The sequence below is a fragment of the Volvox carteri genome, assembly GCF_000143455.1.
Source record: "Volvox carteri f. nagariensis unplaced genomic scaffold VOLCAscaffold_22, whole genome shotgun sequence".
Classification (NCBI taxonomy): Eukaryota; Viridiplantae; Chlorophyta; class Chlorophyceae; order Chlamydomonadales; family Volvocaceae; genus Volvox; species Volvox carteri.
In genome coordinates this window covers 1,613,377-1,626,738 of record NW_003307565.1, presented here as the reverse complement: position 1 = coordinate 1,626,738, position 13,362 = coordinate 1,613,377, and the positions used below count along the sequence as shown (strand labels likewise).

The 13,362-nt window shown below is 55.6% G+C and overlaps 2 protein-coding genes across 2 annotated transcripts; both read left to right on the top strand.

Annotated features, from left to right (window-relative positions):
- Window positions 1–881: 881 nt before the first annotated feature.
- On the top strand, window positions 882–2,180 carry VOLCADRAFT_91777 (uncharacterized protein; the record flags this gene model as incomplete). The annotated part of the gene is made up of 3 exons (XM_002951225.1): window positions 882–955; window positions 1,266–1,713; window positions 1,941–2,180. The coding sequence occupies 3 exons, from the start codon at window positions 882–884 to the stop codon at window positions 2,178–2,180; spliced, it is 762 nt and encodes a 253-aa protein (XP_002951271.1).
- A 970-nt stretch (window positions 2,181–3,150) lies between these two features.
- On the top strand, window positions 3,151–11,834 carry VOLCADRAFT_91776 (uncharacterized protein; the record flags this gene model as incomplete). The annotated part of the gene is made up of 14 exons (XM_002951224.1): window positions 3,151–3,168; window positions 3,799–3,867; window positions 4,256–4,324; window positions 5,139–5,213; window positions 5,921–6,032; window positions 6,440–6,537; window positions 7,093–7,197; window positions 7,485–7,822; window positions 8,231–8,528; window positions 8,851–9,081; window positions 9,585–9,642; window positions 10,877–10,986; window positions 11,108–11,162; window positions 11,644–11,834. 14 exons carry the CDS (start codon window positions 3,151–3,153, stop codon window positions 11,832–11,834), a joined length of 1,827 nt encoding a protein of 608 aa, XP_002951270.1.
- Between the last annotated feature and the right edge of the window lie 1,528 nt (window positions 11,835–13,362).

Below are 13,362 nucleotides of genomic sequence, written 5' to 3'. Positions count from 1 at the left end.
GGTGGAGTTCGGATTTGTCAGGTTCGTTTAGGCGGATACTGTTTAATGCTCACAACAGCAGGCAACTGACTGCAACACGTACGGCAATGAACGGTAGATCTTGAACGCGGCTCATGGGCGGAAATCGCAGATGCTGCTATCCCATTCCATCTGCGCCCTCTCCGTGATTCCTCTGCAGCGGGACGACTACAGAGCTACACATCGGTCCACATACATGGCTCCAAAAACGCAGGCGTAGCATGATGAGCGCTAGCGAGTGCGAAATTGTGTAAGTGCTACAAACGAGACGCACGGCAAACACTGGAAAAAAGGAAACAGGAAAGAAAGCTAGCTGGCGGACAACAGTGGCTGGACGGCCCGGGAATTGCGCGGAAGTGCATGAAGCACTTGAGCTGCGCCAGATGCGCGCGGAGGAGGGGACCAGGAGTAAGGGAAAGCGGAACCTGACAGGGCCGGAACACAAAAGACATCCGGGGCTAGGAGTGGGGCCATGAAGTCAGCAAGCACGCTCTGTTACCTAGCATACCGTTCCGTGGTCCCCTGGCCGTGCCGAAGTTGAATCTTAATCCCCTTTGGTAGCGCGGATGGCCGACCAACAGCAAAGCAAAAGTCTGGGGCACGCCTTGGATCATAATGAGTGTAATAGTGTCTCCTCGACTACCTGATACGATAGCTTTGCTGGCACCGTATTACCGTACACCGTACTACACCTAACCGCGAACTGCTTTCACGGAGCTTTAAGGGTTTAGTAGCTTTTGACGTCGAGTTTTCGTAAGGTCTGCACTGGTGTAGTTAACGTCCGTACCCTAAGCCTTGATTTGGTCGGCATTAGTCCCTGGAACGGGCGGCGCAGGCCCTAGACCTGCTTCAACGCTGCCGACATGAAAATTACAATTGAACTTGAGATCCAACCTGATGAAGTGGGGCTGGCAACTGAGCTTCTTAGCACCCTTAGGTGCGTGGTTTCGACGGCGCATGAGGTCGACTCAAGTTTAGGCGGGGCAATTAGGCTTGATGTATGCCGCCTAGGCACGGATAGAAGTCCCATGTTCTAACCTTCTAGAATACCTAGTGATGGTTGGTTCTCTAGTTCCGACTCGGGGAGGTTCGATTCTTTCGTCGTGTCGCGACCTTGACATTATAGCATTGCCGAATGCATGGACGTGAAGTGTAGCAAACTGCGTTTTCAAGCGTTATACGGTTTGATGCCAAGAGCAGCTTTTCCCTTTCGATGGCCGCAACCATGTTCTTTGCCATCCCTGCAGAACGCTCACGGATCACGTAAAAGTCGTGACCCCAGGCGCCAGCGCCCTTTCAGCCACATCTTCATCAGCGTCCGGGCCTCCTCCTGGAGCCGTCCCCCAATCCGTATCTCACTCTGCTGCTGTGGCGCCGCCGCCGGCCCCCTCCTCCACCCTGCCGAACGGGAATGTCCTTTACCAGCCTGCCAACCGCGCTGGCGCTCCTCCGCCCGCCCTGGTGCCGCCGCCGCCGCTACCGCCGCCCCAGCAGCAGCAGCAGCCAGCCCAACCGGCGGCGCCAGCGGCACCTGCCATCCCCCCGGCCGCGCCGCATCAGCCGACACACAAGCCAGGCCAACCCCTGCCTGCTCCAAACTTCGCCCCTCCGGGTATTCCGCAACCGCCGCAGGGCCAGCCTCGGACGTTCGCCCTCATCTTGCCGCACCTCGCTAATCCATCTGCCCAGGAACAGGTAAGCAACCCCTTTCCCCCCCCCCCCGCACTATCCGTCCATTTTATCTGGTATTTGATCTTCATTCGCCAGCAGTGGTTCGACTTTCCCTCCGGGCCCGTTCCCAATTACGAGTGGCTCTCCCCAGCCACGAGCGCGCATGTAGTCCGACTTCTCCTTAAGCCCTCCCCTCAGCCTTGCCGCGAGCCCTCAGCTCGCCGCACTCCCCCCTTCTCCTTCTCCAGCAGCTTCACTCGTTCGTGGTTCGTCTTTCCCCAGTCTCCTCTACCTCTACCTCTACCGCCAGTAACAGTCCATCCTCCTTGGCACCACAGCTTCACTCGTTCCTGGGTCGGCCTCCCCCTGCCTCTGCCTCCCCCGTGGTTGCTTCTCGGGTGACGGGATTCCTCGTCCACAGCCGCCCCAAAACTCGTCCGGCAGCTCGTTCTCGCAATTTCGAACGTCGGGGCAGTTGCTTCCCTCCTTGACTTCGAAGCCACCCCGATATGAGTCCCCCTCCTCCAACCTTGCCTTGGCGAGTGGGGGGTGGGAAAACTCTGGGAATGGAAGAAATAGCGGTGGTGGTGGCGGTGGTGATGTGGCTCTCTAGACTAGATGAGTAGAAGCGGGCAGTGGACATGACGCGGTCTTCCGTGGGACACCGTGACCCAGATGCCAGAGCGAAACGCGCGAGCGCGCGCATGAAGGGAGACGATTTTAAAGATTTTAAAAAGGGGGCGGGGAGGTTGGGAACGAGGGGGGCGTGTACATCCTCGCTTCCGGAGCGGGGAAAAGACGCACCACCTGAGCGAGTGAAGCTGCATCCAAGGAAAGAGTGCTGCGGCAGATGTACAGGAAGCAGAACTGACCAGTCGGAGGTTGTGAAGCAGCAGTCCTCGGGATGATGTAGCGTGACGACGACAGCGGAAAACTACCTACCTAGCCGCATGCAAGAGCGGAAAAAGAGCAGTAGAACCAAGCCGTAAAGTAGTAAAGGTAGGTGTAAAGGCGGCAAAAAAGTATTAAAAACTGACGTGAGAAGAGAAAGGGGTGACGTAAGCTGGAATAAAGCTTGCCGCCGGCCTGGCGGCGACATTGAAGAGGCTGGAGCAAAACTGGTTGATAAGCTGGTGATAAAGAGCTGGTGACATGCACGTGCTCCTTCCCAAACCCCCAACACGCACTCGACACGACCGACCCAACTATCCTAGTCGGCCGACTAGCCGGCCGACGCAGCGCGATATACCGACAAAGCTCGAAACTCACCAGGACTCCCCTGCCAACGACGGGGGGAGGGGAAGTCTTAAAGGAACAAGATTGCGCAGCATGCCGAGAGAGGAATTTAATCTTACAGCCACGCACAGCCGTGCGTGTGGATGATAGGGGCGATGACAGCTGACATACATATATACATATGCACACATATGTGCACACATACATACATATGCACATATACACATGTGCAAAAGGCACCAGGTGGGAGAAAATATGGTGTGAGGGGAGGTGGAGGGCGAGGGGTTCTGGGAGGGCATGGGGTGTGGGTGTGTGTGCCTTCCGGTGGTTGGGATGGTGGTGGTATTGTTGGTGGTTGGTGGTTGGTAAGGGTGGCCATGGCCGATGGGAGAGGCGAAGAGGCAGAGGAGGGGGTGGGTAGATTGAGGCAGGGAAATGTTGTTGCGTTGTGATATGGTGTGGTGGTAAACTAAATGGGAAGAAGAAGAACTAGTAATGGACGTGCTTGCTGGGAAGTTTGCTCAGCTCTCTTTTCTTTAACTGACCACGGATCTACAAGGAGGTGTCCGTGGGTGCGTCGTACTTTTAATGGAAATAAAAAACATTTTAACGTCCATGGCGCCCCCCCCGGCTTTTACGGACACACCCGCACTTGTGTGCGGAACTTGTAACTTTAACGCCGATTTGGAAACTGGTTCCTGTCTCTCCTTTACCTTTCTCCCACTCTGCCACGAGCCTGTGTTTTTAACGTGAAGGGTATTTTTTCTATTAGTTTTTGATGTTGGTCACTTTCCTCGAAACGTAGCTGACAGAGTGTCTAATTATCCGTGTGTGTATTGTGTTCCCCCTTGATTTCTCCCATTCCCCCGCCAGGCGGTGGCTGATGTCATAGAGACCTTGCGCGGTGCGAACGAGGCCAATAACCTGGACAAGGCCGCGGAGGTACGTGTGATCAGGGGCCATTTCCGATCCGATGTGCGTCTGTCTGTCTGTATATATATGTATGCATATAGTATGTATGTATGTTTCTCATGGGTGCAGTTGGGACAACGATGTTTCACTGCTACTGTTCCACATCACTCTCCGGTAGCCCCCGTGGCCAGGCAGCGAAACAAGATTCTCAAATTTCTTTTTGAGGCCCTGAAGGCTCTGAAAACAAAAAACATTGGAAGTGTAAAGGCCAGATTCTCTCCCTCCCGCTTTGCTCGCCGACACACCTCTTTTTGCTTACTCGCCTAACTAACCATTCCCTTCTCGACCCACAACCACCACTGTTTTTCCGTCCTGTGGTGTGTTCTTTTGCGACAACCGTTACACCCGTTACAACCAGGATTTGGTTGCGGCTTTTGAGCAGTGCGTGTTTGATAACCCCGAGGTCATCGGATCCTCTGCTGGCGTGGTGAGGCCGGGGTGTGTGTGTGGGTGTGGCTCTGTGGGTGATTATAGTCAGTGGGTAGGTGCACCTGCGCCTGCGACAGGTTGGGAAGGATGTAACGGCGGTCGGGTGGTGGGTTGGGATGTGTGTGTGTGGGGGGGGGAAAGACGAACCACGAACGAGTGAAGCTGCTGATGGGGGGGAAGTGGGGGGGGTGATGGGGGGCGCACCCGCGTTGTTGCACGACGTCTCTTGCATGGCGTTTGCTGATAACGGTACCTGCGCCTTTCACGTGCACTATTGCGTATCTGTGAATATATGTATGTTTGTATGTATTGAATGTATGTATGTATTGAATGTGTGTATGTATGTTGTTACAGGGTGGTTAACTTCGCCAGCGCCCCCTTTCCCGGGGCAGTCCCTGCTCTCCCCTGCTAGAGGGGCACCCTAATCCGTCACCCCATCCGACTTCAGAATGTATTCGTTGGGTTCGGCAACTCACCACCAGCATCCAACCAAATCTAGCGGATCAACGGCGCATCAACTTAGTTCCTGGTCAGCTCGCAAGTTGATATTATCACGTCCTACACCGTCCATAAGATGGGGGGCCACCTCCCATTTCATCACTCCTCAAACACCCGAGGAGCCGGCAGGCGGATTTGAACCCGGGTCGACTGGGTCGACTGGGAGCAGAAGTCAGGCCTTAACCTCTGCCAGCCGCCTGCCTATGTGTGTATGTATTGAATGTGTGTATGTATGTACTATGCATTTATGGTCGTGTGTGTCACGATATCCGGACCCGCACTCGTGTGTTCTTTTGTGCCGTACGGCACTGCAGATGCCGTACATGTCGCTGTACCCACGACTGCCGGACGTCACGCGATTCAAGGTCCGGGAGAAGATGGTTGCCAAGGTGGGGACTGGGGAGGTTTCGGAGCAGGGGGCCGAGTGCTTTCTGGACAGCCGCCGGGCCGTCGTACGATACTCTAGACACACTCCGCACACAATCTTTTCTTCTTAACTTCGTTTATCTGTTTTTGTATGGCATTTTATCCTCTCCACCGGAGGCTTCTGCTCTGTCCTCCACGCCCACACGTTGGAGACGCCGTTGATCTCTTCCCAATCCCCACCTCCTCATCTGTCCTCCCACCTTTTTCAAAAAATGTACCTCTCTCTCTTTTTCTCTCTCTCTCTTCCTCTCTCTTCCTCTCTCTTCCTCTCTCTTCCTCTCTCTTCCTCTCTCTTCCTCTCTCTTAGTCTCTCTTTCTCTCTCTTTCTCTCCCTTTCTCTCTCTTTTTCTTTTACTCATCAGACCTCTAGTGGCAAAGTCCCTTTCCATTCCACCGGCTCAGTTTTGACGATGTGTCCTTACCTCTCACTTTGCATCCATTCCTGCGCACATTCCCACCTGCGATTCAGTCAGTCCAAAAGCCCCAAATTCCCCCTCCACTCGCCCTTATGCCCAAATCCTTTCCATTCCGTTTCCTTAACCCCCTTCAAGAATGCCTACTGGTCAGTTCTGCTTCTTGTACACTCTTTCTTTGACAGCAGCTTCACTCGTTGTTCGTGATTCGTCTTCCCCCTTCCCCTTACCCCCCCGCTACCCCCTCATTCCGATAGGTATTAGGTATGTTGACCAAGAAGAGACCGGTCAACGCCGACCGTGCGTCATTTTTCGCCTATGCGGATGCGTTCGCAGCACTAGTAAAGTTTGAGGCGGTGCCCCTGGATGGTAAGGAAGGGGGGTTATAGGGGTGGAGCTTGGAGAGGGGGGTTGGGGGGCCTCACCACTGGGTGTCGTTCGGGGTTCGCACGTGTAGGGTTTTTCTTTGGGGATGGAGAGGGAGGGGGAGGAGGAGGAAGGGGAGGGGGAGGGGGAGGAGGGACTTGGGGAAAGAGGGTGGGGCGACCTCGCGCACACACAGCGCGCGCCACAGGCGCGCGGCCATTGCTGTCTTGTTCTGTAGGATAAATCACGGGATGATCATCCGCCGATCGGTACTATGCTTTCTGAAGTCGTGATCTAACAATTGCCGCCGCCAGTTTTTTTTACAGAAATTTCACGAGCTCGCCGTGTGGCTGCCGTACGATTCCCGTATGGTTCTTGTTACTATTTGTATCGTTGCTGTTTCTTTGCAGGTGCCGTACAGACCATTATTCGCCTGCTGGGCAAGCCCGAGACCAAATGTGCGGGTATAACCATCCTTGCCAAGACTGTCGAGTACTGCGGACAGCAGGTGCAGGAAAACGTGGCGCTTTCTTTTTCGGTTTCTTACTTTTTGCGCATATTTTTTGCGCGCGTGTGGATTAGCCGTTTTAGCTTCACGGTTTTGGGTGTCGTGATGTATGCGATTTTTGTGATTGATTGCTTATTTGTTTATTTGTTTGTTGTTTCTCGGTTTCTTTGTTTCTCTACCTGCATAGTGCCTGTGTAGGAGCTGTGATAACAGATCTCATCCGAAACGACTTCACATTCCCGATTCCTAAAATTGCCACAGCACCCGCGCTCAGATGTGATAGTCGCCGACATGCCCACCACATTCCGCTATGCTTCCGATAATTTCAGAGTCATCATCGCGAAGCTGAATTTTTACTTTCTCTCGATGGAGAAATGTTCCCTTGTGGAATAAGTTTTTTTGTGTGTGCTGTTAAAACTTCCCATCCAAACTGAATAACGGCTTCATCAAAATGTCATCTGCTTAGCAATTTTTTGCAGCAAACTGTACAAAATCTTATTAAATTATCTACTTGTCTTTCATCTTCTTGCTTTTGCGCTCCGAAACCGCACACAGCTGCTCCGCGCTCCGGAGACTCATCTAGCCTCGCTCTGGCGCTCCCTGGAATCGGTCAAGGAGGACGTCTTCCAGTACGACCTGGAATACATTCTGGGAACGCTGGTACGACAAACACTCTGCCACAAAAATGCCGTGACTTTGGAGAGGCCTTTAGGCGTTAGCTTTCACTCGAGCTTTCACTCCCTTTGAATATCTCCCTATCTCTCCCAAACCCTACCTCCCCTTCCCCCCTTCCCCCCGAAACAAAACCTAAGTCCTCGGCGTCTCGTTTGCTGGGGAACCCCCGGCTTGTACGGACGCTACCCCGCATTTTTGCGGAAGTTAGTTGCGTAACTTATGCGTAACTCGCATCTTTTCCCTGCTTCCCCCCCGTGTTTCCGTTTCCCCAGCACGCCTTGATGCCGCCAGGCTCCCAGCTCCAGGGGGGAGATCCCGCAGGCGGCACCGCCGCTGCCGCTGCCGCCGCAACGGCAGCGGCTGCAGCAGCAGCAGCAGCCGCCCCGGCTGCGGCCGCAGCTGCGGCGCCAAAGCAACCGGCTGCATCATCCGCCGCCGCGGCACCTCCTCCGCCCGCTGCTCCCAGCGCCATGACCCATCTGGGTTGCTACCAGGGCCACGGCGCCACCGTGTTCACTCTGTGCTACGATGCGACTCACGGTCAGCTGTCCAGCGGAGGTCAGGACGGGCAGCTGCTGGTGTGGGGGCACGATGGAACGCCCGTCAGCAGGTATGTGCGAGGGGGCCATGCAGCGGGAGTTCGGGGTTGTTCGGGGAGCTAGTAAGGGTATTGTTCAGAGGATGTGCGAGGGGGCAATGCGAGGGGGCAAATGTGAGGGCCACATACACACACAGGGGCCCCCACGAGTGTGGCGGCGCGCCGGTGATCCCAACTTGGGAGGGAGGAAGAAGGAATCCTCCTCCCACCTCCTCCTCCCACCTCCTCCTCCCACCTCCTCTTCCTCCCCCCATTCCTCCCACCTCCCCCTCCTTCCCCCTTCCATGCCCACCAACCCATCGCAACTGGGGAGACGAAAAGCGCGCCTGGCGATACCTGGGTATACACCAACAGCTCAGCAGCGCTACATCAAAAACGCCTAAATCTAACAATCAATAACCCATCTCTTCCCCCCTTCAGAATGGACGTGTCGTCCCACTTCGTCTGCTCGCTGGACGTGCTTCCCCGCTCCGGAACCCTCCTGGCGGCCGCCGTATCCAACCCCGAGGGGCCGCATGCCGGCACCGAGCCGCCATGCGTGCTGGGTTTCGCACCGCCCCCCGGCGGCAGCCCCGGCGTCCCACGGGTCGGTGCATGGAGCCCTCGCGGTCGGTTGTACGGCATGAACCGCGGCATCATCAGCTTTGTTCGGGCCCTGGGTGGCGATGGAGAGATCTTCGCACTCGGGGAAAATTGTGAGCCGGCTGCGGCTTCCCGGGTGCGTGTAGCTGTTACTATGACTATTACTAGTTATTACTAGTATTAATTTACCAGTTAATAGAAATACAAATTTAATACAAGAATATTCAAATAATTAATATATTAATAAAAACAGTACAAATTTGGTACAAAATAATATAATACAAAGTGATATGATGGAATACAAACTAAATATAATTAATAACTTCGATACAGCGTTCAATGCGGGGAGAGTCATTGCCAATACCTAACCCTCCTCCTACCTCACAACCCCTCTCCCCCGCCCCCCACTCCACCCATGCTGTCTCCCACTAACCCTCGCGGTGACTATACACACGCAGGACGTGGTGTGTCTGTACGACGCCTCTCGCGGCGGCCCCCTGGAGCAGCTGACGCCGCTGGTGGTGTACAACGAGCACAGCGACATGGTGACGTGCGGGGTTCCCTGGGGCGCTAATCCGTACGTGTTCGTGTCGGGGGGTCGCGACGCGTCCATCCGCGTGTGGGACCGCCGCATGCAGCAAAGCGTGGGCAGCTTTGGGGAGACGAGTACCGCGCCGGGTCAGGTGAAGGTGAGGGAGTTGGGGGGCAAGAAGGAAGTGGAGGAGGAGGGGTGAGGGTGAGGGAGTTGGGGGGCAAGAAGGAGGGGAAGAAGGAGGGGTGGAGTGGTGGAGTTGACTTCCCAGGTGGATTTGCCCTTTTACCACACCACAACGCGCGAGGCTGCTAGGTGGATTTTCTTCCCGCTCGCCTACCAAAACACCCCCTCACCCCCCAACTTTCGGACCTTGGTCGCCGGCAGTTCACCTTTGGTTTCCGTGCATATAATTTCCCCCCACCCCCCACCCCGCACGCTCACATAATATCGGGGCCAACCGATAAGGGGAAGGCAGGGAAATTTTCATGTTTACAAGGCAAAGGTAATGACGAGGGCGCCCCCGTGCTCTTTCCCTGGGCGGCCGCATTTCCCGGTTCGCGGTTCCACCTTTCAGACCTTTTAGACGGCCTCAGTTGATTCCTTGTTGTTTCCTTGGATGTGTGTTCTCCTTTATGTACACGTTCCTTCTTCCCTAAGGCCCACAACGACATGGTGACCTGCCTGGACACCACGGACAACCTGCTGCTTAGCTCCTGTGAGTGGTCATGGGGGGAGAGGAGGAGGTGGAGGGGGGGGGAGGGGGAGGGGAGTGAGGGGGAGGAGGAGGGAAGGAGGAGGTAGTAGGAGGTAGTAGGAGGGGGTTTCTGGTCTGTGGTAGAGTTGAGGAGAGAGGGCAAAAAAATATTTATTTACAAAGTAAAGGGTCCACTGCCGATATGCATAGGGAGGGGTGGGGAGGACTTTGGAACGATGTAGAGAAGATGACCGAGAAGATTGAAGAAGGGCCTTCAGGCGATGTGGTGTGTGTGTGTGTGTGTGTCAGGGTTCGACACTGACCTTCCTGAAACTTGCGGGCTCCCCCGTACCTCCCAAAATTTCCTTACGGTGGGGCCCCCGTACCAGGCTCCTGTACCGGCCGAAAACCTTACGGGGGCCCCCGTAACCCCCGCAAAACCTTTACGGGGGCACTGTCCTTGGCTGAAACGCTGTGGAAAGTGACGCTTTGCATTTTTTTGCCCTGTAAATCGTTATTTTCGTTATTTTCTCGCGCTTCGTGGAGGGCGGTGGATTAGGAGGCCCTTGGTCACCTCCTGACGACTCATTGTCTGCCATCGCTGGATGTTACAGACCAGTAGCTATAAAAGTATTATGAAAAGTGTAGTTAAATATTGGAATATGAATTATGTCTGCCAAGTGTGTGGCCTTATCCTTTATATGGTCCGTCCTCTCCCCTACAGGGCCCCGTACGGCCTCTTATAAATCCTTAAAATCCTTACGGGAGCCACCGTAACCGGCCTTCGGCCCGTCCGGGGGCGGCCCCGTACGGGGCGCTTTGCGCCCCAAAATCCTTACGGGAGCCACCGAAAAGTCCTACGGGCCCTGACGGGGATACCGAAAAAAGGCCAAAAACTTACGGGCCCCGTACGGGGTGTCGAACCCTGGTGTGTGTGTGTGTTTGTGTTTGTGTGTGTGTGTGTGTGTGTGTGTGTGTGTGTGTGTGTGTGTGTGTGTGTTGGTCTTTTGGATATGTCGGCAGCTGGGTCTCTCCCTCTCTTCGGTCCCCCCCCCCACACACACACACTGTTGAGTTTCCTGCAGCATTTATCTTCTCCTGGAATACCCGCCTTTGGTATCTGCTCCATTCGCCAGTGGTTCGTCTTACCGCCCTCTACACACCTGAATACACATGCACTCCTCACCACTCACATCGTCACTCGGTTCTGACTCGCTCTCCTCCTCACCCCTCACCCCTCACCCCGGGCTCGCAGCCGTGGATGGCTTCCTGTGCATCTGGGACTTCAGGCAGCTCAACATGACCCACGGGTCGGTGGCGGGTCCCGTAGTCAAGTTGCAAATTGACACGCAGCCCATGCTCAAGGTAGGAAGAGGCCTGTGTGAGGGATCTTTGCTCTGCTGCGAGCGCAACCAACCTCAATTTGCCAACTCACAACTGCCAACTCACAACTGTCAACTAACCACTGTCAACTAACAACCGGCAGGTTGCGGTCACCGGAGCGCCGCACTCTCGTCTTGCGGCGATCAGCACCTACCAGGGTGAGTTCATGATGACTTGAAATGCGGGGGTTGGGACTGGAGGGTGGCGAGGAAAGCGAGGTCCACCTGTTCGTGTTCCTGTTCCTGGCGGAGTAGCGAATTTGAAGCGCGCGGGGGGGATGCGGGCGTATGGGATGGTCATCCACCCCCCTGCACATTCAGGTTTCCTAAACTCCTCTCTTCTTTTCGATCCAACTGTCACCCTCTCCCCCTACCCTACCCACGCACACACCCGCGCCTACACCGTCGTCACCGCTATCGCCATAACCACCACCACCACGTCACATCACTATCATTATCATTGTTATCATTATCATCACTATCATTATCATCACTACCACTACCACCATCACCATCACTACCACCATCACCATCACTACCACCATCACCATCACTACCACCATCACCACCACCACCACCACCACCACCATCACCACCACCCAACACCACCCAAACACTCACATCACCGATCCGTCCTTAGGCCTCTACGTGATGGACTTCACCAACATGACCGCGCCCAGCACCGTCATGGCGCCGCCCTTCCCCGACGGCCGGCCCTTCAAGTACTACCACGACATTCGCTGGGCGGGCGGCCCGGGGGTATCTGGCCAGGCAGTCCTCTTCGGCGCCTCGGACGACCCGCGGATCGATGTCTTTGGCCTCGCGTTCTAGACAAGGACGAGAACGGGAACGGGAGGGATATGCATGGCTTGTAGAGGGGAGGTGAAAACTGCTGGCCTCGACAAGAGGGAACATGCCCTGCATGCGGACGGAAATGGACACGTGGGAAGGGGTGGAGCTCTCGGACGAGAACAGGTTCCCACGATCAAGCGGATAAAGTGCGGGTTAGGTGTTGGGTGAGATGAGGGCTGTGCCGCCCCCGCAGCAGCCGCGACCTAGGGTGAGTCTTTGCGGGCTCCGTAAGGTGGTCGTCAGAGCTGAGTTGTTGTGGACGGACGTTGTTCCTCACCACCCGCGGTAAGGTCATCATAGGGGGGCATCATATCCCTGGATGAATGCAAGCAGGTGCACGTGGTTACCGGCACGGTGCGGCAGATGGGTGCGTTTGGTGGGCTGTTTGGGGGGGCAATGTATGGCAATGTGCGGGGGAGGAAGAGGAAGCGGAGGAGGAGGGAGGGGAGTTGAGGTTGAGACGAGGGATGTCACATCATATCCATATGCCACGGAGCCAGCCAGCCAGAATCAGCCAGAACGCAGCGCAGTGTGGGCAGTCGGGCAGTGGTGGCAGTGAAAGGCGAGGGGCGGAGGGGGGGAAAGGACAGCCAGCCGTGCGGCAGGGACGAAAAGTGGATTTCGGCGGGGGGGGAGAGGGGAGGGAGCGGTTCTCGTCTTTGGGCACATGTATACACACGCACACCCCCACGCACCGAGGAGGGGGATTGGATTGATGTTTGTCTGGAGCAGCACGTTGCAACGTAGCAGCAGCAGGCGCTACTGCGGGTAGAGTGGTTGCGACGGCAGCGAATGCGGTGGCTGTGAAGTGGCATTACGTCGGGAAGGCCAGAAAGCCGTTATGCCGGTGGCTGTGCGGCGTGACCGTGGAGCGACGGGGTAGCGTGTAGCGTGTAGGTACATCAGCTGTAGCGCTACTGCCGCCGTCGGCGCTGCAACAGCCGTCGCTGCAACCTCGCCGCGTTGGGACACTTTCTGTGTGCATATTGGTGCACACTTCCACTTCCATGCAGCTCCATGTGTGTGTGTGTGTGTCTGTGTGTCTGTGTGTGTTTTGGCTTGGGTGTGGGAGGGCTACCAGGGCACGGCGCACAACCAGCTGTGCGCTCAGTGTTGAGATCGGGCCGGCTGGGGGTCTGGAGGTGTGTTGGCGCTTGGAGGGAAGGTGGCGGCGGCGCGTGGTGGTGAGATTGGCTTTGGGTTGAGTCAGCTTGTTGATGCACTGTGGAACACGCTGAGAGGGGGGGGATGGGTTGTTGTTCTTCGTGTTTTGTTGAAAAACTGTGTCTCTCTTCTCCTGCGTCCTCTCCCATGCCTGTCTTTCCCTCTTGTGCGCGCCCTTGTGTGGTGTGCACCAAATGTCTTTGGTTTGGTTTCATATGTGAGGTGGCGTTATATGCCGCTTATCATTGTGAGTTCTTCTCCCTACCTTCTTCCTACCTTCGTACCGCTATTGGAAGTATGTGCATGTGTGTGCATATACGCGCAATGTACGTTGTAAATACGT